The sequence below is a fragment of the Biomphalaria glabrata genome, chromosome 1 (genome assembly GCF_947242115.1).
Source record: "Biomphalaria glabrata chromosome 1, xgBioGlab47.1, whole genome shotgun sequence".
NCBI classification, from domain to species: domain Eukaryota; kingdom Metazoa; phylum Mollusca; class Gastropoda; family Planorbidae; genus Biomphalaria; species Biomphalaria glabrata.
In genome coordinates this window covers 8,365,418-8,388,396 of record NC_074711.1, presented here as the reverse complement: position 1 = coordinate 8,388,396, position 22,979 = coordinate 8,365,418, and the positions used below count along the sequence as shown (strand labels likewise).

The window sequence follows — 22,979 nt, the reverse complement described above, 5'->3', positions numbered from 1 at the left end:
TTAATTATCTGATACCAATATACATGTCGGTTGACAGATAGAGTTTACAAACCTGACCTTATTTACATTGTTAGTTTTTGGATGCATCTAGAAAGTTTTTATCTGGTATGTCTTACATTAGCTTTGTTAGTGAGAGTCTCTGCCCAGTATACTTTTAGTACATCACTTTTTTTTGTTGCTTACACGGGTGTTGTAACGCCCTACTTAGGAGCTATCGGTGCAACGAAATATACATTATAGCATTTCAGCATTTTTTACCATAAGAATCATTATTGTATATTATTTTTTTTTAATTCACATTCCATTCACTTAATATGTTTTATGTACGTGCAATCAGTCTGGACTCCTTGACAAAGTCATAGTGGTGCTGTGACAGTTCACGTAACCAAATCCCTCCACTTTTCCCGGTCAGGAGCAGTTCTTAGCAGGATATCAAGAGAGAGGTCAGTCCATTCTTGTATGTCATTCAGCCACTCAACCAGCTTTTCTTTAGACGACCCTTTCTTCCTGCTTCCTCCACTGTACCTCGAGGAATGAAGAATATAAAGAATCTAAAACGACAATATATCCCATTGTTATATCAACCAAGGGGATAATAACAACTGACCTCACAGAACTGCAAACTCCCATAGAGCGAGGCTGGACAAAGCCAGGTGCCAAATGTTTTCTGAGCTACATTAACTCTTTCTCTCCTAACTGACGATACCAACGTTGATTCCACTAGAATGTGGTAAATAATTACGGAGAGAAAGAGTTAATAGATTCTCCTGGCGTCTACAGAGCAAAAAATGGCAGATCAAATATGGGTTGAAAGTCAGCTTGAATTTATATCTACCATGAAAAAAGGAGGCCTAAAATGAGTAGTTCATTGTAATTGTTTAGTTAAAATGTTGTGAATTGTAAATTGTACAAACCGGATTATTTTTAAACCCATTATGACTAACTGATATAGTGCTAAGGGACCCTGAAATGTTTGATATAAGTGCTATTAGAGCTAGCCAGGAAAACCAGTGACTTGGCAGAATTAAGATCATTGGTTAATATGCATGATTAGATGCATGACGCGTAGGACGTAATCATCTACTTTTTTGAAGTAACGTCTGTATTATATAAAATAAGATAAGATTTCTTCCAGAGGCTAGGGATGAAAGATAGCAATGCCCCCTGTCCGAGGAGCACCCTCCTCCCATCATCTAGAATCTAGATGATTATTTAATCGAATCCGAAAGCAGAACAGACTCACTAGGACTTCAATGTTACCATAAATCTCGTTGTCTACAAGTAGAGAGTCATGCGATTATCCCGCTGGCGTATTCAGACAGGTACATCAGGACCTCGTGTACTGAGTATGATTGATCATGCATACTATTCGGTTTATTATTAGTTTTATTATTAGCCAGCCAATCACGTCGGACACCTTTTCGTCCCGCACGCGTTTATTTTGTATTGAAGGAGGTAGGATTATGGTTGTTAATAGATTGTACTTTATAGATTTTTGATATTTTGTCCTGAAAATATTGAGACCTCATTGTTACTTGCATTGTTTACCAAGCAGATTACCCATGGGTAGACCCTTCAAGTTCGAAACCGCCCCTGAGTTTGTGTTTACATTAACTCTCTCTGTAATCTTGTTGCTGAACATTTTTAATTTATTTGTGGTAGACCTATACATTTTACTATCAAATCGTTAAAAATAAGGTACCAGCGATCTCTAGAAAAACCTAGAGCGTTCGAACTAAGTTCGACAATCTAAGATCTAGATTTAATAGTATCTGTGCCAGAAAAGGACAATCTTTTCTTTTTTCTTTTCCACGCTGTAACAAATATAGTGCATGTCACCTCTACATTGTAAAGATAAGATTCTATAACGAACGCAGTGGATCCTTTGTTTTTAGCACTGAAAAAACTGTAGGTTTAAATGTGTTTATACAAGACAAATTAAACGGAAACTATATTTTAATACAGGATAATAAATGCAACACCTGCCCCATAAAAAACACCTATACTTATTCAGGGACTTACACACCTACATAAAGTAGTATTGCGGGTTTACATGAACTCTCCTCTATTATTGTTAAAAGTACAACACTAGCAGACTGTATTTATGTATATATATATATATATATATATATATATATATATATATAGGCCTATATTTATATATTTATATATATACAAGACATACATAACTACGTTCTTTCTTACATATAACTAGAAAGGCAGCTCAAAACTATTATATCAATACCTAATGTAGCCAATAAAAAAATGTACTATAAAATAATAATAATAATATTTCAATTTTTTTTTTAAATTTAATTATGACGTAAAATCATTTAAAGGACTTCAAAAATGTTGAAAAGTTTCCAATTTGCAAACACAACAACGTGTTGATATGCCAATGAAATGTAGACGAAATCAAAATATTTGCTAGATTTGATTCTCTATCTGATTAGATATGTTTCATAGAAGTTTTACTCAAATGTAAGTGTGAACCTCAGTGTTTCTGTAAATGTCTAGTTTTAATTTTAGAACCGTATTGGCAGAATGTAATATGAAGTATAGAAGTGAAAGAATTAATTTAAGAGAATTTGGATTGGTGCAAAAGTCTCTACATAATTTTAGAACCATCAAAGTAATTTTAATATATATATATATATATATATATATATATATATATATATAACTGTAGATCTATATTACTCATAATTCCAGGATTTCTCTGTGGATTGATACTTGTAAAAACGGCAGACATAATGAGTCGTGCGTTCTTTACTCTGTTAATGGCCAGCATAGTGGCGATGGTGGCCCCTGATATGTTAATAAACCCTGACTTTGAGAATGGAATTAACGGCTGGCATAGTGACGGATTTACAATGAGCACCGATAATACTCATGTTAAACATGGCGTGGCGTCTGTGAAATGTTCGGGAAGGTAGTACTTGATAATCTATTTTTGTAAACCCTAATGTGAATAGGATAAATAACTCTTAAGTAAATGAATCCAAACATTATCGGTGTTGATTTTACATTTTATATATATGTGTTCCAAGATGTAATAAAGTTTTAAGTATTAAATAAAAAACATTTACTTCTATATGAAAATGAACCACATACATTACTAAGACTGCTTTATTGATCCTTATGGAAATTTGTTGTGATGACAAGGACACTTTTCCCATATAAAAACAACACAACAGAAACATACACATAAATAGAACAGGCACAACATAAAAGAGTACAATCAGCGACTACACACAGGCATCTTGGTCCTTTTCATGTTTCCTGATCAACGAGTGGCTAGTCAGATATTGTTTGTAATACAAGCCCGAGAGGACTTCCATCTCCTCGATGTTAGCTGGAAATTAATATCAGCTGTAGAAGTCCATCAAACAAAACGGCTTGAGTAGCCAGAAAATCTTGAACACTAAGAGACATGAAGCCCAAAAACAAAAGAGGCGTAAGCCTAAACAAAAGGCATGGTCCTCCCTCCCCGATACTAGCCTACATCTAATTTCAGTACCTTTTATGCTCGGCTTGTTGAATAAGTTATCATCTAAATTTGACAATAGACCAATGTATGGACAGTAATGGTCATAATTTTCTTGTTTCGAATTTCTGTTTTGACTAACTTTTAAAAAAATAAATTTATAGTATTATATTAAAAACATCGTTTGTTATGTATTTTATACTTAATCAAGAACCAAAAAAGATCAAGGGCCGTCTCAGTTTGTGACCCTCAAGCCAGGGGGGAGGTACACCTTTAATGGATTCATCAAGCTGGCCAATGACCACGGCTATCAAGATGTACATGTTACAGTCGAGCTACGACACAGCAGTGGTTAGTCTACCTTCCAAGAGTTATCCTTAAGTTTCTTGTTAGAAAATCTTTTTTTAAATTTAGCTAGTACACTAACTAGATATAGTGCATGGACACACTAGATATAGTGCAGTCCCCCTAATGCTATAAAAAAAAAACAAGCCACAAATATCTCTGTATTGACCTACCGACAATTTTGCTCTTTTCAGGACCCAATGAGTACATCAGGGTATCCAACCACGAACACATGAGTGCCGCCGATGATTGGGTGCACGTAGGAGGCAATTTTATTGTACCCAACAACCATGGCAAGTAACACACTAAGAGATTATTAGCAATATCTACATTTAGACCTACATGTAAAACTGCAGCCTACGTTCACCAACATTTTTCAGTATCTTTCTTGAAAGAATAATAAAGGATGCTCTTGAAGGTTACGAAGCATTGATAGAAGAATTACTAGCTTGTGCTTTGCGGACGACATATATGTCCTGTCAGGAAAAGAGGAAGAGTTAGCAGACTTGGCGAGGCACATAGACAAGACTTCGTAGCATACGGCCTGCAAATTAATGACGAAAAAAACACAAATTATGACCAATAGCCAAAAGGGCTTTAAAAAGGCAATTAAATACATCGGAGCCATCGCTAAATGTGAAGGAAACAAACCTTGTTGATGTCTAAGAGCTGAGCCGAAGGCTCTTCGAGCTCTAAGTTTGAAAAAAAAAACCTGTTTGGACGCCAAACAGTAAAAAAAAAAAAAAACCTGAGTGAACACACAGTTCTGTTTGGGAGAGACCCTAGACAATGCCTATGTAAGGCATTGCTGTTGACCGATGCGTTCGACCCCCGACACGTGGGCTAGATGCACGGCCGAAGGCCGAGAATGCACCGTGGACTTCTGCCATTTTCCTTCAATGTACCAAGCTAACTGTGTGGGATCCGCCATTTATGTAACGGTCCCTTTGAGGAACAGCGCATGGATTGGTGACAGGTTTGTGGGGACTTGTTTACAACTCCGCCCGTGCAATGAGTGGACTCTCGTCTACCCGTGGGCATCCCCAGGGGAGTCCTGTGTTGCTACCCATTTAGCCTAGCCACTTCCTCAAATGGCCGTTTCCACGCGGGCGCCACGATGAGGCAGGGCAACGTGCCCGCGAGGAAACAAACCTTAACTAGTGGCTAGAATTGCAGTCCACAGCAGCACCTGTTAAGCTCAAATCAATTTGGAAAGACAAAGGCCTAGAGCTTGGCATTAAAGTCATACCTATGCGCTCCTTGGTGACAGTGACATTTTGTATAACTGCGAATCTTGAACACTAACTGCAGGATTAGAGAGCACGTTCCTTTGTTGTTGTTGTTTTTTCTTAAGTCATAGAATCCAGATGAGTGCAGTGTTTCACATGACCACGCAAACCCAATGGCGACCTGCATATTTTGCCACACGATGCAAAGAAAGCCGTTGTCCGCCGGAGGGGGGGGGGGTCTGTTTAAGTTTTCTTCACGTTTTCTGCGCCTCTCTTCTGCAACTGTTAACTTATGTCTGCTAGTGTTCTAAAAGTGTTCTAATTATGTCTCCCTAATTAGCACTGATTCCTTTACGTTAAAGAAATGCTCCTTTTTTTTAAAATTCTTTTTTGTTTACCACCAGCAATATCTCAAGCCCGAGTGTATGTTGAAGGACCACTGCCTAGCGTAGATTTTTACTTTGACAACGCCGCTATGTCCGAACTAGTGGTCGACCCAAACTGGAAAACGGATGCTAATAGTCGAATAGAAGCTAACCGTAAAAGCAACATTCATTTAAAGTCAGTGAGATTTTTAATAACAAAAATCCTAATATCTTTTAACAGTATTAAAATTTGGTTTCTATAAAATAATATCATATTAAAACTATACATGTAATTATATTTTGCATGATTGCATGATATATATATTATGTAATATTGGTAAGGAGTGACATAGATGTTCACCTCACCCTTAATGGTATACCTACTCTTTTTTCTAAATCTCACCAGCTTTCACGTCGCCTCCAACTTCAATGTTAATGACTTGAAAGTGAAAGTAAGTCTTATTTCTGTACGTCATAGTGAATACTAGTGAATAGTGAACCTTCACCAATGACACAACGGTGTCGCTTATAGAAAATCATATACCAACTAAATACACATCAAACAAAATAAATAAATGCTGGTTTAGTAATAGATTAAAGAAGCTTTATAAACAGAAGGAAAACATATATAGAAAATTTAAAGAAACTAAGGCAGAAAGATTAAATACCTAACCCAAAAAAGTAAGCAGACAGCTGCCGAGTGAATACATAAACAATGTAATATCTAAAGATAACAACACAACCTATGGTCATACATTAAGTCTAAGAAAATGGAAACAACAGGCATAGCGCCATTAAAATGAGAAGACAACTCAACACATAATGATAATGAAACTAAAGCTAACATCCTAAACAAATACTTTGCATCAGCATTCTTCTCAGCCCCAGGAGACAAAGATATTTTACTTAATTTGAACCAACTAGACAACATAGGAGATATAGCTAAACATTATTTTAGATTTCCTCTCCTTTTTTTTATTCTGCTGTAATGATTACATTAACATTGTTTTTACACAATACAAAGACAACATGACAATGTAATGAAGACTTCAGAGGACGTTGGCGTCCTAAATGAGTATCTACCTTGATGGTTAGGATACAAAGATTTAGATTCACAACTGTTTTAACAGTTTTATTACTCCATGGTAAGCAGAATAAGATCAATATAGATTTCATACCTTAAATTTTAAATACAGAAAAAAAAATAAACAAATTAAGCTTTGAGAAAATTGAATAATTAGCAGCTGTGTAGAAATTTTAATTCGTGAACATCAGGACTTTAATGCCATCAGCAAGTTCTCACGTGGGCCCCAACTAGTCAAGAGTCATGTGCACACGTGCAATGAACCCCATTGTTGCTAATTCACAGGCTGTGGGCCCCTAATGGTCGTGGGCTTGGGTTCATTGAACACCTTCGCGCCATGGATGCTTCGCCACTCATGAAATCCCCATATTGATGAAACTATCAAAAATCAAACAAAGCATTAGGGTTTATTAAAAGAAATTTCTATAAATCAAATAAGAACATAAAAATAAAATCTTATATTTAACCTTGGTTAGGCCTCTGTTTGGGACCCCTCAACTCAAGAAAACAATAAGAAACTGGAACAGACACAAAATAGAGCAGTGAGATTCATAACAAACGAATATTCACATTTGACTAGAGTAAAAAACGTTTAGTAAAATCACTAAATTTAGAAAGCCTTCAGGACAAAAGACTCAAAAGTAAACTAGCAATTATACATAAAACACTGAACCATTATCTTCAAATACAATAAACACAATTTAATAAAATACTCAGAAAGACACAAAGATAAAGGCACATTCCTCATCCCATATGCTAGGACAAATTTGTACAAATGCTCCTTCTTCCCTTGGGCTATTAGAGCATGGTATGGGTTGCAGTAGCTAGCCAGGAAAACCAGTGACTTGGCAGAATTTAAGTCATTGGTTAATATGCATGACGCGTAGGACTTAATAATCTTTTTTTTTTTTTGAAGTAACGTCTGTATTATATAAGATAAGAACGAGCGCTAAAACAATTTTTTTTTTAAAGTTTATTAAAATAATTTGCATGCCAATACTTCCGTTTTCTGTACACCGGATACATTCAAAAGTTTGCTATTTATAGAAACAACTCTAGTTATGACAGTCTTCAAGGGAGGATCATCTGAGTTAACCTTTTTGTCCAGTAGCTTACCATCATCGCCTATTACACACTAGATAAAAATAAGTTAAAATATATTATAAGGAATTGTCTTCGATTCCGAAGGTGAAAGATGACAGCAGTATTTTATATACAACTTCGATATATCTTGACGTCATGTAATGGTTGCAGCCTGCATTGAACATTTTTTTTAATACAATTTTCCACATGATTGTTCGTATTAAGCCTTCGGCTCATTCTTTGCTCACAATAAATATATTTTCAAAAAAAAAGTTTAAATATGTAAATGTAAAGGTAATGTCTTCAATTTCGAGCAAGAAGCATGACTAAATTGTTTTACATTACTACGCTGACCCAGTTGCGACCTGCATACTTTGCCATATCTGATGCAGACAAAGCCATTGTTCTTCAACAAAGGCTTTTCTTTTGGCTTCAAATAAATTGATCAGATATCGTTGTACTATATAGAGATGTGCTCAACACAACTATTTTTTTTTTCTGATGTTATATCCTTTTCAGATTGATCTTACCAAACATTTGTTTGGGTTTGGAACTCTGATACGATCGGACTACATGATTGGCTCTAGCCATCAACACTATAAGGATGTGCTCTCTTACATGTTTAATTGGGCAGTTGTACAAGATTACAAGTGGAAGTTCAACAATGGCACTCTAGTTAGTAACTTAAATAACCAGTTTGTGTGTACTTGGTGTTTTGGAGTAAATGTGCGTGTTTCTCATGTAATCATGAGTAAAGGTGGGCGGTTGTGGGGTTGTGTCAGGTGGTCTATCGTAGACCAAGTTATTAAAGACATGCATATTTTAATTAGAAATAAATAAACCGTTTGCTTTCAGAAAACAAAAATAAAAGGAATCATAACTTTAAAAGTCGCAAATATTGTTTGAATTTTATTTTCAATTGCTTTTCTTGTTTTTGAGATCTAAACACGAAGGACAGACAGACAGACCACACAAAGCTGATAGTAGCTTTTCTTCTTTCGTGAGTTGCTAAAAATCGACGTTTTAACCCTTAAAACGCGTCTGGTAGATTAGCCTCTAAACATCGGAATTGTATTTCCATTTTGTATGCACTCTTTGTAAAACAGCTCAGCAATTTAAGGGTTAAATTATAGAACGGTAAAGAAAGCCGGAAGTGTTGCCGATGATTCTAAAAATGGAATAACTGTTAAAAGTCTATTTTAAGCTCCATTATTTACATCGCTAGTTAAATGTATCGTCTAGGAAGATTCTCGGGGGTGGTGGGGGGGGGAGATAGGGGTATAATTTATAGTATGAAACACGTAAGATTTATCAAACACATAAAAAAACTAAATATAAAGCTTAATTTCAGACAGTTTAATATGACTAAGTATACATTTTCAAAATAAAAAAAAATACTTTTCATATGATTTATTGCAGACGCATCCTGATTACACAAGGGCAGTAGCGGCAACAGAGGAGCTTCACAGACTTGGGTGGGTTCATTTTATACCTTTTTTGTTTCTTTCAATTTTTACAAACTCATTGTTTGTTACAGTAAATCGAGACTCAACGCTGAATGTGTTACAAAGACAATTCTTAATGTTCCGTAGATTGAATGTTCGTGGTCACTGCATGTTCTGGGCCAACCCTGAGAAAGAGCCACCTTCGGTGAGAGCATTATCTGGCCAGGATTTAAAGCACGCAGTGGACGAGCGTATCCGCTTTATGACCAGCATTACCAAAGGGAAGTAAGTACCGATGCATTTTTTTTTTTGGAACAAAGAAAAAAAGTTCAAATGATTATCTCCCTGGATTTAGGTCATCAATTTTTGCAGGGTTAACTTGTAGTGCAGTCAGGGCCAGTCTTAGGCCACTGCAACCTATGCGGTAGCAGTGGGCCCCGCGCTAATTCTAGGTGTAATTATTAAATTGCAAAATATATACGAAAAATTCCTTGAAATCTCCTGAATTTATTAAAATCTCCTGAAAAATAGACAAAAGTGCCATTTGTTGGTGTCATTCATTGCGGAAAACGCCAATCCTACGCGATAAAAGAAAAAAGGCATTGTCAGCTTTCATGTAATAAAATGTAGGCCTAATAATCGGGCGAATTTTCACCTTAATCGGAAGGTCCAATACTTTATTTACTTCTATAGTCACTGGCATATAAAAATGCCATAGGTTGCAAGGTTCGTAAAGTAAATTAATTTGATCGCAATTTTGTACTTAGAAAAGAATGAATAAAATTCAAAGTCGAATTTTTTTTCTAATACAAAATCTTAATTTTCACTTATTATCCTTATTGCCACCCAGACTAGGTCCCCCGTAATGAGTTTCGCATAGGGCCCCGCAATTGTTAGGACCGGCCCTGAGTGCAGTGATGCCCAAAATACGGCCCGCGGGCCAGATCCGACCCGCGATGTGGTTTCATCCAGCCCGCCGAAACGTCAGCACAAAGTGTAGAAAATTTAAATCTACCAGGAAAAGTGAAGGGATCTTTACTTATTTGTGGAACATCATAATAAAACAAGGTATTTGTTTTATAAAAAAAAGTAAGTTTTAAAAAAAGCAACAACATATTAACGGCATTATAAACCAAATATGGCAGCATTCTTGATTTGAGCCGCGAATAAAAATAGTGTTAGAATTACACTTACAGATTGGAGGATCGATGGGAATAGTTGCCGAAAATAGACAAGAGACAAGTCGTTGGTTGGCCTATCGGTAACTACAATGTTGCTCCCATTTTAATTAGAGCAAAAAAAAAGCAATTTTCCGACATGTAAAAAGAAAAAAAAAGATAACTTCCAATATCACATTAAGTAATGGAATTACTAGATCCGCAAGCTTCTAATAAAATTGATTCAGGTCATTTCATTTTATTTTTTTATACATTTTCGGTCATGTGGCCCGCGACACAAGTGACGGAAATTAAATTGGCCCGTAGGTCGAATTAAGTTGGGCATCACTGTTGTAGTGCATGCGCTAGGTGGTGCCAGGGGGAAGGGGACGCAAGATGAGGATTCTGTGACCTTTGAAAAAGAGGCGTAGCTAGGGTGAGGGAGGGAGGGGGAGAATTTGAAAATCCACTCGGGCCCCCCACTTGAGGGGGGCACTCAAATGAGTGTTTTTACATTAAAAATTAAATATTAGACAAATGCAGCCCCCTCCCCCCCCCCCCCCCACCAAAAAAAAGGTCGAACTCCCGGACCCCAAATGATGGCAAATTCCTAGCTGTCGCGTTGTGTCTTTTCCTTTGTTTGTTGTTTTTTTCCTCTACTCGTATTACTTGTACGGGGCGAGAGTGCCTTGTATTTTTGTTTTGAATTGTTTTTGCTACATCACAAAGTCCGTGACATCTATTGGTCATTCTTTGTCAGTCAGTTCACCCTCGAAATTTGGTTGAAACGGACGGTGTGTTGGTCCGTAAAGCCTTATTTGTCGGACTTATTATTCAGTAGGATTTTCGGACCCCTGTTTAGGGGTGCCAGTGTTGGAGTTGAGGTACTGAGCTCGACCCTATGCCAGTGTGGACGTTGCTTGTCATAGAAATATATACATACTACAGTCTTGAGTGTCATTGTCAGATTGGCGATCATCGACGGCGTTGAGTGTCAGGCCGTTACGCATCATTGGTATCAGTTGGGATCACCTGAGCTCTAACTTATTATTGCCGATGTTGGCAGTATTGTGACGTCAGTTGGTAACAGTAGCAAGGCTTATGTGAATTATTGATTAGTATCTATCTATATATAATTTATGTATCTATTATCTAATCATCATTTTATCACTCTCGTTGTACATATACATATATCAGTATCAAACAATTAAATTCATTTTTTTGTTATTTAAACTATCCACATAGTTGGTTACTCTATATACGACTATGTGTGAATGATGTTCTTGTCAGGTTGAACCGCGGGACCTTAATTGTATACAGCTAGTTAACAACACATATAAATCCAAAACCTGACACTAGCTACGCCATAGTTTTGAAAGCAGGTTCATCATCTTACTCATGCAATATTTACATGCATATAGTGCAATTTCCAAGTATAGCTTGTGTCAAATATTCATTATGAGCATATAAGACATAAAACAAAAAAAGGAAATATAAATAAAAAATACTATTTAAAAAAAAACAAAAAACAAAGCCTATATTTAGCATAGTTCTATCATTTAGTTTGGATCAGTCATATCATTAAATTTTTAATAGATCTAGTCTAACATTAATAAATGTTTGTTTTGTAAAATGTTTTACATAATTCGGTTGTTCCTTCAGAGTTGACGATAGTTTACTTCCTAGTCCAAACCTCCCGCAGGACGACGGGGGATGGGAGCGGGCAGGGTTTGAACCCTCGACCGTCGATAAATCCAAACGACAGTCCAGCGCGCAAACCGCACGACCAGTCAATGATTAGAAATATTTTTACCAATTGTTTTTGTTTAGCGCAATTTCATGCTTTTAGCTTTCTCAGTGTTTGTCTGACGAGTGGGGAAATGGGTGTTCACCAGCGAAAAAAAAGGGGGGGGGGATAACTGAATGAATATTACCATGATCGCTTTTTAAATGTATTTATAAATAAAAAAGTAAACCACCTGGATTCGAACTCAAGCTAACACACTAACCACTGTGCCAGTGAAGTGCTTATGAAAACAGAAGGTTCATAGCTATCTATTGTCGGTTTCAAACTTCAATTAATTTTTTTTTCTCAGGTAAAAAGAAAAATAGTTCTGCAAAATTTCCGCTTGATCCGAGATTGGGTGTGGGAAAAGAACGAGTAGAAACTTTTTATCCAGGCAGAGTTGATATAAGCTTTGGAAAAAAAAAAGCGTATAATTTGTGTACATAGCTCTTTGGGCTGTCGAGCATTCTAGCTTTTCTAACGTCCGTTCTGGATGCTTCCTTATTAAATTATGTACAAACCTCTTTAGTTATTCTTAAAAAGAGATTCATACAATCTTTAAGGTTGTCTCACTGGGATGTGTACAATGAGGATCTGCACTTCCACATGTACGAGGAGCACACTGGCGACTACGGCTACATACAACACATGTTCAGAACTGTCCACGCCGCTGACCCAACGCCGTTACTGTTTCTGAACGACTATAACATCGTTGCCCAGGGCTCCTACACATTAGTACGTACAAATGTCAGCACTCAAACAAGATTTTGGTTACAATAATATTTTATTAAGAAGAATACAAAAGATGTGAACACGTTTATAGTTGCAACCAAAGCTTAGTGTGTATGGGAAGGGAGGAAGGACATAGTGGCTGCTTGATAAAGCGCTTGTCCTCTTAAGTCAGAGGATCCTGGGTTTGAATCTCGGTGAAGACTGGGATTTTGAGTTTCTTGGGGTTTTTTTGGACGCTCCTGAGTTCACCCAACTCGGATGGGTACCTGACATTAATTTGGTAAAGTAAAAGCGTTGTTTTGGTCATAACACCCGCGTTAACCTTCGGCGATAGAAACAGATGAACTTTACATCATCTGCCCTATAGATCGCGACTTTTCATTGCCAAGTGAAGGGTTGCCTGTTACATTATTTGTTCACATATTTGCTAAGAGAGAATAGTGTTTTCTCCTTTGTTTTACTCTAAGTTAAAGACAGTTTAATCAATGAGGGTGATAGTTATGGAACATTGGCGGAATGGTTTAGTTTTACTTAATACAACTGAAGGATTAAGCACCCCCCCCCCTTTCCTAAAAAACACACACAATAAAACACGATAATTATATAAATTGTATTGTTTTTCTCGCAGGCCTATTTATCTCAGATTCAGAAGTTGAAAGCTGCCAATGTCGGACTAGGAGGCGTAGGAATACAGAGTCACTATAAAGATTTCACGGAACCAGATTTAACCCTTGTTAAGGTTTTCTTATTTTTATTGATTCTATTTGAAACACTTCAATGCCATTGAATTTGAGACGAAATGTAAACTTTTTAAATTTTGAATTTTTAGTAAATAAAAATGTTGCAATTGTAGGCCTACATATAAATCGTCACCTTCACCTATTCCTTAGTCTTCTGAACCGTTTGGGAACCACACAAGATCTGTCAACCTTCTTTCTCAGTTCCTCTCTCTCTCCTACGCCTTGGATAGAATTTCATTCAATGGTAGACCTATAAACAATCTACATGTATCAGATTAATATTGACACTTTTCAATAATATATTCAGTGAGCTCTGTGCATTATTTTTATGTAGATATGTGGGGTAAGAGGGGAGGGGGGGGGGGCTCTGGTTGAACATTTCTGTATTGACATTAAAGTGTCCCCTTTTTTTATATCTATACGAGAGTAGATATTTATTATTTTAAATAATCTACCACATCAATTAAATAGTGCAGTCATTGTGTTGCAGCACTAGAAAAAAAAAAGCTTTTGGTGTTTATAAAAGTCTTTTTAGTAAAATCACTAAATTTAGTGACACTTCAGGGCAAACGACTAAAAAGTAAAGTAGCAATAATATATACAACACTAAACTAGACATAATTTACAAATACAAAAACAAAACCTAATAAAATACTGAGAAAGACTCAAAGATAGAGGCACATTTCTTTGTCCATATGATAGGGAGATGTTTTAGAAGTGCTTCTTCTTCCCTAGTGCTATTAGGGAATTGAATAGGTTGCCTGAATCAGCCAGAAAAACGAACTGCTGATTAACAAACACGATTAGATAGACATAAGGATAGGCGTATGACATAATTATCTTTTCTTCTGAAGAAACGTCAGTAATGTATAAGTTGAGAAGATAAGATATTAAAGTTTCAATTGTTCTTAAGTTATCGTCTTATCCAAAATCAAAATAAACATCTGATTCTGCTTACAGCATCGGTTGGATGTTTTAAACATCGCTGGCCTGCCATTGTGGATCACTGAACTAGATTTGTCTTCACACGACGAGAACGCAAAGGCAGATGGGTAAAATATTTTTTTTTATCAAAAGAATAATTAAAGCAGACAAAAAAAAAAAGAAACGTTACAATTACATACATGTTTTAAATTTGTTTCCTTAAAAAATTCTGTATTAAATATTTGTATGGCATAATTGAGAGCAACTTTCTAAATAATTAAGAAACAATGGCACAATTACTTGCTCGTGGGTCAGATCTTTGTCAAGAGAAAGAAGCTTGTTAATGGCTAAATCAATTTTTTATAGTTTGTTATCTCTTTGTACAAAGCTGATATCAGCTCATTCTGTTTGGACCATAGCGCATTGAGCATAAAAACTGCGCTTAAAAAAAATTGTATAAATATTTCCAATCCTACAGATTTATTATTGTTATTCTAGATCTATTAAAAATTAATTACTGTATTGATTTAAAATAATTGATGCAATTTCACTCAATATAAGCTTTCTTTTTTTAAAAAGATTTTTATATTTGGTTTGATTAGGTATGAGAATGTGATCAGACTTTACTTCAGTCACCCAGGGGTTCATGGTGTTTTACTCTGGGGTTTCTGGGATGATTACATGAACGCAAGCAGAGCCTTGGCCAATGGGAACTCTATTACAGTAAGTTATGTTACCTTACCCTTTGACTTAGAAAATCTTAGGAGTCAGTCTTAAAACATTTATCTGGCTGGAAGAGGGAGCGAAATTTGTAATGGCATGTTGCTAGTAGATTCATATATTTAAAAAGATTCTTCATAAGCTCAGCGTTTGTGTTTAAGACAGAAACTTGTGAGCAAACAAGTTTTTTTTTTTTTTGTAAACAAGCTAGGAACGAGTTTGACGCTCTAGAGATTGGAGGACTTTTGCCCTGTTGTGATTATAGCGACGCACCTAAACGACCGACTCCCTAATCGAAACCGAGACTGTAGCTCCCTTTATGTATTAAACTATTTTGGATCCTCGTATGAAGTTGACTCAGTCCTTTTACACGCATCTTAATCTCGTGTATTTCTTGTTCGTCTGTTGATTAAACCGAACTCAACACCAGTAATAATACACTCATACAGACACAGACTTATGCAATATTCTGATCGTCATCTTATACTATAAAGTAGAAAGTAAGGCGTATGTATGTATGTTACGAATAGAAATCAAAACCGTTTGACCAATCTTGGCATAAATGTTCCATGGTACTAACTGGAACCGTGACGTATGTATATAAGTATAGTAGCCCTAAAATAAACTTAAAACCCTATAAAAAAAAAGTTGCCCAACTCTATTAAAGTAGGCCTATTAGTATTTTATGTATCTAGGCCATGTTTACCATGTTTCAGTGGCGTAGCTACCAATGTGCGGGTGGTGCGGGCCGCACAGGGCACCAAGTGGAGAGGGGCACTAAAATTCCCCCAGTGTGTATTAATTTCCTATTTCCGTGAGCTTTTCAGTAAAAACGACTAATTGTATGGACACGAACAAACTTAAACTACTGTATTTTAAACATGAACTAACGATTTATAAACTAGTCATGTCGCTATTTTGTTTCATCTCCTTGACTATTTCTTCCATACAATGTAAGCTATAGAACAGTTTGAATCTAATTTACTAGATTTATTTGCTTGTCAAGAGTTTAGCCTTACTATAAGTCTCTCCAAGACCGAAATCCTGGCACAAGACGTCGCAGAAATACCTATAATACAAATTGGGAACCACACCCTTTCAGTGGTGTAGGAATTTACCTACTTGGGTTCAACAATTGTCAGTAACCTAGACTTAGACATCGAGCTGACAAAAAGGATAGGAAAAGCTACCACAGCATTGGCAAAACTCTCCAAGCGCGTCTGGGAAAATGGTAAATTGACCACAGCGACCAAAATCCTAGTCTACAACGCCTGTGTTGTGAGCACTATCCTTTATGGCAGTGAGAGCTGGTCAACATACATGTACTAAGAGCACAGATTGAATAGTTTCCACTTGCGCTGCCTGAGACGCATAATGGGCATCTCTTGGAGGGACCATGTCTCCAATCAGGAAGTTTTAAGATTGGCCAATATGAACAGCATGTATGCTCTCCTGACACAAAGAAGATTACGCTGGCTCGGACATGTCACCCGCATGCCAGATGGCAGAATCCCGAAAGATATCTTATATGCTGAACTTGTGGAAGGAGTCAGACCCAAGGGCCGCCCAAGACTAACATATAGAGATGTCTGCAAGCGAGACATGAGAGCCTCAGGCATCAGCGAAAGTATGTGGGAAAACATAGCCAAAGACCGGAGTGCATGGAGACAGACTGTGCGTGCTGGGACAACCCTTGCTGAGAACAAAAGAATTGAAGCGGCTTTAATCAAGAGGGATAAAAAGAAAGCTGCCCTGTCTGCTAGCCCTAAATCAGAGGCATACACATGTACGAATTGTGGCAAAGTCTGCCGTTCTAGAATTGGCTTGATTAGCCACACCAGATTCTGCCCCGTCTCAAGATTAAGCCAAAACCAGTGACTCATTTGGGCGCATCCATTGCCTTTCGAGACAAAAGGAGCCATATATATATATATTTATTTCGGACACACGGTACATGTTGTTACTACACCAATCAATGCTCTGTAATATAAGGAAGAAGAAGAAGATATGCCAACCTTTTTTTACTTCATTGTTTAGTCCAATTGGTTTAATCTAGATATTGAGTTTAAAATATATTTCTAAACTCTAGCTCTTACCAATTGACTTAATTTATCAATTTCTTTATCATTCTTTATAGTTTAATTTGGGAAACAATTTTATTGTAATGTCAATATTTTTAAATAAGCTAACCTTTGTTTTCTACGAGTTTTTATTTTAACTAACTAATTAATTGTAATACTGTAACGTGAACAAAATGATGAACAGTGCTCAAGAGTGACTAGTATGGCTGGCGCCTCAAAACCCTTTTAAGCTCAGACGGAGAAATCGGCATCTCTGGTTCTGTCCGGTCTGGGTAGACTATAAGGGCCCCATACCCAGATCTATCGGGGTCCCTTATTACCGACCCATCGGTATAACAGAATATGTCATCTGATGGGTAGGACTTTAGTGTAGCGGATGCCAAGTTTTGGAGTATGGCAGGTGTTAATCGCCTCTTGGTGGCTCCCTCTTGCCCTATAAGGGACATGCTTTTTTGAGGGGCCGACTTCTCCTCCACGGAGGGCACGTACTAATTCTTCTAATAGGGATTCTATCAGTGGAGAGCCCAGCTGATTTAGACTAAATTGGCCGCAATGTGGAGGAACGATCGCATTTTATGCGGATCCTCTCTCTCCACTGTCGCACTAATATTGAGGTGGGTAGCCTAGAGTCGCCCCTTTTATAGGCTGTAAGTACCGCCCTCTCCCTCCTTAAATGTAAAGGGGCCAGGTTTGTTAAGATTTCAGCAGCGTTTGTTGGGCTTGTCCGAAAGGTGCCACAAATGAACCTTAGTGCCTGTGATTGTACTCGGTCGAGTGGTTCGAGGGCAGTTTTACTAGCATATACTTGAGCTGTACTCAATTTGTGATCTGACTGCCCCTAAGTACAATGTGCGTAGCATGTAAGCTTTGGCACCCCACTTTGTGCTGGCCAGCTTTTTTAGTAACGCTAACTTCTCCGAGGCTTTTCTTTCAACTTCCTGGACGTGCTGGAGCATTGACAACTTTCTATCCAGGGTTACCCCTAGATATTTGGCGTGTTTTCACGTTGGAGTCGCAGCCCACCGAGTTGAAGCTCGAATAGAGCCTTAAGAATGTCGATCTCTAGGCTGAACAGGGACCAGGTCGTTTTGGCAACGTTTATCTTAATCTGTCATTTGTCGCAATACGAGGAGATGGTTTGGAGGTCTGCTTGTAATGCCGCCTGTATTTGGTCGGCTTTCTTGCCGGTTGACCAGAGGACAATGCCATCCGCATAAAGCAGTTTCTTTGACCGCAGTGAGGTGCGTTTCTTAAATTTCTTAAGTCTAAAGAAGCACCGAGACAATTTCAAGTCACATCATTGCCAGAGTCCACCGACTATAGGCGAGCTGTTATTGGGAATGAATTAACTGAACAATTAAAAGCAACAAAGCAAGATGAGACGGTTATCATTGAATCCAAAAATAAATGATGAGGCCGACATCGTGAAAAGAAGAAAATACTTCAATACCGCAGGTTCTAGAGACTAAAGGATAGCACACAAGCATGTCCTCAAAAATTCAAACTGAAGAAGCTGAACCATCAGACAGAGTAAACAATACAGAAAGCAGGATAATAAACTCTAGACTGAACGACATTGGAGATTGGCCTGATGTCATCACAGATAATATTCAGATATACAGATAATGTTCTTACTCAAGGATCTGAATCAGTTCAGCGTATGGACAGTCAATTCAGAGAGGCGTATAGACATCAAGAATCAGCAAAAGGAAAGGCTAGAAAGCTTTCAAAGGCTTGGTTTTTCCGGCAAATGTCAAACGGCGATAAAGTTCTTAGAAAGTGGATGTGTTATTCGCCAAAAAAAAAAGAATCCTTATTTTGCTTCCCCTTCACACTCTTCTCAACAAGATCAAGTACTAAATCTTCATTTAAATCAAAAGATGGATTCAATGAGTGGTGGAGGTTATTTCCGAAAATAGAAAAACATGAGACCAGCAGAGCTCACATTCAGTCATCGCTTGCTTGGAGGGAACTTGAAGTTTGCCTGAGAGTAGGGAACAATATTGACAACAAGGCCCAGGATTTGATTATACAAGAGACGAAAACCTGAAGAGTTAGTAAAATTACTATCAAAGTACGATCCACTCTTGAGGGAGCATGTGCTTCGAACCATGCTTTGTTCCAGACCGAATACATACATGTCTCCACAAATACAAAATGAATTTATTACAATATTGGGGGATCACGCTAAAAAACAAATCATACAGCAAGTTTAACAAGCCAAATATTTCTCTATTATTTTTGACAGTACACCTGACATCTCAAAGCTGGATCAAATTTCCCAAATTTTACGGTATGTTGTCATGGAGAATGACGGGGTGCAGGTTCGTGAGTCTTTTGTTGACTTCATCGACACAAAGGGCACGCATGCTGCTGGAATCGCTGAGATGATTCTAGAGAAATTGCGTTTGGATGGCTTAGACATAATGGATTGCAGGGGTCAAGGCTATGATAATGCTGCGGTCATGAAAGGTCATTAAGGTCATGAAAGAATTAACAATATTTGATTAATGAATACATATTATTTTGAAAAAAAGTAAGTTTTTGCAATGTTATTAATTAGTTAGTTGTTTTTTTTTTTTTTTTTTTTGGGGGGGGGGGGCATCAAGATGAGGTACCGCACCAGGCATCATATACTCTAGCTACGCCACTTCCATGTTTACATGAGAAAAGATCGAAAGGATCTAGATCTAATTTTAAGAACTACACTTTGCACAGATAGTTTTTTACTTTGACACATAAAAATTAGTCTATTGATTTCATTATTTAATAAAATTAAGCTTCAAATTTGTCTTTCAAAAGCATTTTTATATAAATTCGTTCTTTATATCTGCGAATTTAGAAGTCCTGACGTACTTTATAATCCCATTCATCTATCGAAGCCGACATCTAAGTCTAGACTCTAGACAGTCTAGATCTAACTCTAATTCTAGATCTAATTCAAAGAGGAAAAATCTACTTTATACTTTAACACATTTACATATAAAATAAAGTCCATTCATTTCACATTTTAATCAAATGAACCCTCAAGTTTTGTGTTTCTAAAACATTTTTCATACATTCGTTCGCTATAGCTTCCATGTTGACATGCATTTTAATAGTCCCATTCATGTGTCGTGCACACCGCTATGTAAACACACTATGATTGGACAGGCTACATGAGGCTCTATATGGGGGATATTAAATATACTAGCATACAATAATTAATTTTTATAAGTTTATTGAGTCATTGACTTCACTCTTATATCTATATCTACTTTACTACTCAAAAAACAAAGATTTACTGCTGCAGGGGTTAACGACTGTATAGAAAATACGAAAAACATGCATATATGTAACCCTGCCGGACCAAGAAAAACAAAGGACGTTTGGGCCACGAGGCCTTCAAGAGCTACAAAACAAACAAAAAATAAACAATTAACACAAAATAATCTTAAGTTAACTTATCTGTCCGATGTTGTTCTCTATCGAGGCAGAAAAGAAATGAGCTACGCTGGTGTAAAAGCGCGGGAAAACGGAAGGGGGCGATGATGTCAGGCAAAGATGAATGGAAAAAGGGGGTACCGTAGTGTTAGTGCCCATCGCATATTAAATAAAAGTGTGCTGGTTGTTGATCCCGTTAGGTTGGAGGGTGCCTGACATGTAAATAAGTTTGTTTTCGATCTGCATACGGGTGTTTTTGTCATTGCATTGTTGTATAGCAGTGACGAGGAGGTCGGTGGTACCCCTATGATGTGTGTTATTAAAATGGAAAGAGACAGGGCTTAGTTGCAAAGTTACGAATGTCTCTAAAAAAAAAACACGAGTGACACCCACCCTAGTGGCGCCACTGCCTAGTGGTGTTATTTTACCCATTTGATTTTCCTATTCTTTTATCTCCACAGCTCAACAAAGCTGGCCAGAGGTTCGTTCAACTGACCAAACATGAATGGAGCACTCACGTTAACCGATCGCTGTCGACAGGGACATCTTTTAGCGTGCGTGGTTTCCAAGGAGACTACGACGTAGTTGTCCTGTACCATGACAAACCCATCAAGCGGCAGACGTTTACTTTGGGCAAAGGTGACCTCACAGTGGACGTCAACATATCTGGAACTGGACGTTAGTATGCTTTCAGTCCATATACAATTTCTGACTGAGAAGTTCGTTTAACTTCCTCGTCTCAACTCATCTCTGACTGTGGTCCCCGTCTATGCCATAGGCCACCAACCAGCTTCCTCCAGGCCTTTCATCTCTGCCTGTGGTCCCGTCTAGGGCATAGGCCACCAACCAGCTTTCTCCAGGCGTCTCATCTCTGCCTGTGGTCCCGTCTAGGGCATAGGCTACCAACCAGCTTCCTTCAGGCGTCTCATCTCTGCCTGTGGTCCCTTATAGGGCATAAGCTACCAACCAGCTTCCTCCAGGCGTCTCATTTCTGCCTGTGGTCCCGTATAGGGCATAGGCTACCAACCAGCTTCCTCCAGGCGTTTCATCTCTGCCAGCGGTCCCCGTCTAGGGCATAGGCCACCAACCAGCTTTCTCCAGGCGTCTCATCTCTGCCTGTGGTCCCGTCTAGGGCATAGGCCACCAACCAGCTTCCTCCAGGCGTCTCATCTCTGCCTGTAATCCCGTCTAGGGCATAGGCCACCAACCAGCTTCCTCCAGGCGTTTCATCTCTGCCAGCGGTCCCCGTCTAGGGCATAGGCCACCAACCAGCTTCCTCCAGGCTTCTCGGTTCTGGGCGTGTCTCTCCAACTATCCCCGAGTCTTGAAACCTTCCAGCTGGAGGTCCATCTTCTCCTAGGTTCGGGACTTCTGTTAATTTGCTGTTTGGTATTTCTGTACCTATTGTTTTTCTACAGGATATGGTAGCTAGCACAACACCCAACCCCCTCCCCTCTTTTCTCAGCCGGGCTTGGGACCGTCGTATGGCGTTTTTTAAACTTATACATGACCATAAACTGTGCCGGATTCACGGCAGTTCAGAAATTGCCGCTGCCCAGTGTCTCACTCTGAAACAATGGAGGGGGTGGCACCTTATATAAAAAACAAATGCAAAAAATGTAAAATATGCGTACTGGCTGTGAAGTAAAATGATATATAATATATATATAATATAATATCAAAAGAGGTTAGGACTTTTCACACCACAAAAATACTTTACTTACTTCAAACTGGTACTGAACTTAATATCCTATATACTGTAGTATGAACACAGGCTTTCTATTTAAACGTTATTTGAAAAAAAAAATTGATGAGCAATATAATTAATAATCGGGATATGTCTGTGAATTATAATGCGCTCTATCTTACGTCAGGAGCTGTATCCCACATTTCAATACATCTAACAATATTGCATCTCAGGTCATGAAATGTAATTTGTCACATCTGGACAATAATTTAACATTTGAAATTTCATGCCAATAGTTTAATAATCTTTGAAACACATTCACTGAACTGCTTTAGATTATTTAGTTCTTTGGTTTTCTAAGTTTATTTGCCTTTCAATTATCGTGTTTTCTGCAATAAAGTGTCAATGTTCCATGTTATTTACAATTCTTTTTTTTTCCCTAGAACAAATTACTGTTCCTGTCCAGAGATATCCGTTTTAAAGTGAAAGGAATGAATTTTGTATCAAGAATTTGATGACTCATTATCATAAAGGATGAAAAGAATGATGACCATGTTTGATGTAATAAAGGCTAATAATAATTAAAGTTTTCAGTTCATTGTATTTATTATGCAGAGCTAATTCTTGTCCTTCCACCAATGTACACTCTTCCTGTTACTGCCGAGGAGGCAGAGTACAATTTTTAGGATCT

General features: G+C 37.7%; 1 protein-coding gene across 1 annotated transcript; it reads left to right on the top strand.

Annotated features, from left to right (window-relative positions):
* The first annotated feature begins 2,708 nt into the window (after nucleotides 1-2,708).
* On the top strand, nucleotides 2,709-22,860 carry LOC106068373 (uncharacterized). Its single transcript, XM_056020328.1, has 14 exons — nucleotides 2,709-2,932; nucleotides 3,699-3,838; nucleotides 4,027-4,125; nucleotides 5,466-5,622; nucleotides 5,833-5,878; nucleotides 8,113-8,268; nucleotides 9,013-9,068; nucleotides 9,186-9,323; nucleotides 12,545-12,716; nucleotides 13,342-13,452; nucleotides 14,414-14,505; nucleotides 14,980-15,100; nucleotides 21,063-21,279; nucleotides 22,732-22,860. Exons 1-14 carry the CDS (start codon nucleotides 2,754-2,756, stop codon nucleotides 22,767-22,769), a joined length of 1,722 nt encoding a protein of 573 aa, XP_055876303.1. The 5' UTR covers nucleotides 2,709-2,753; the 3' UTR covers nucleotides 22,770-22,860.
* Nucleotides 22,861-22,979: the final 119 nt, after the last annotated feature.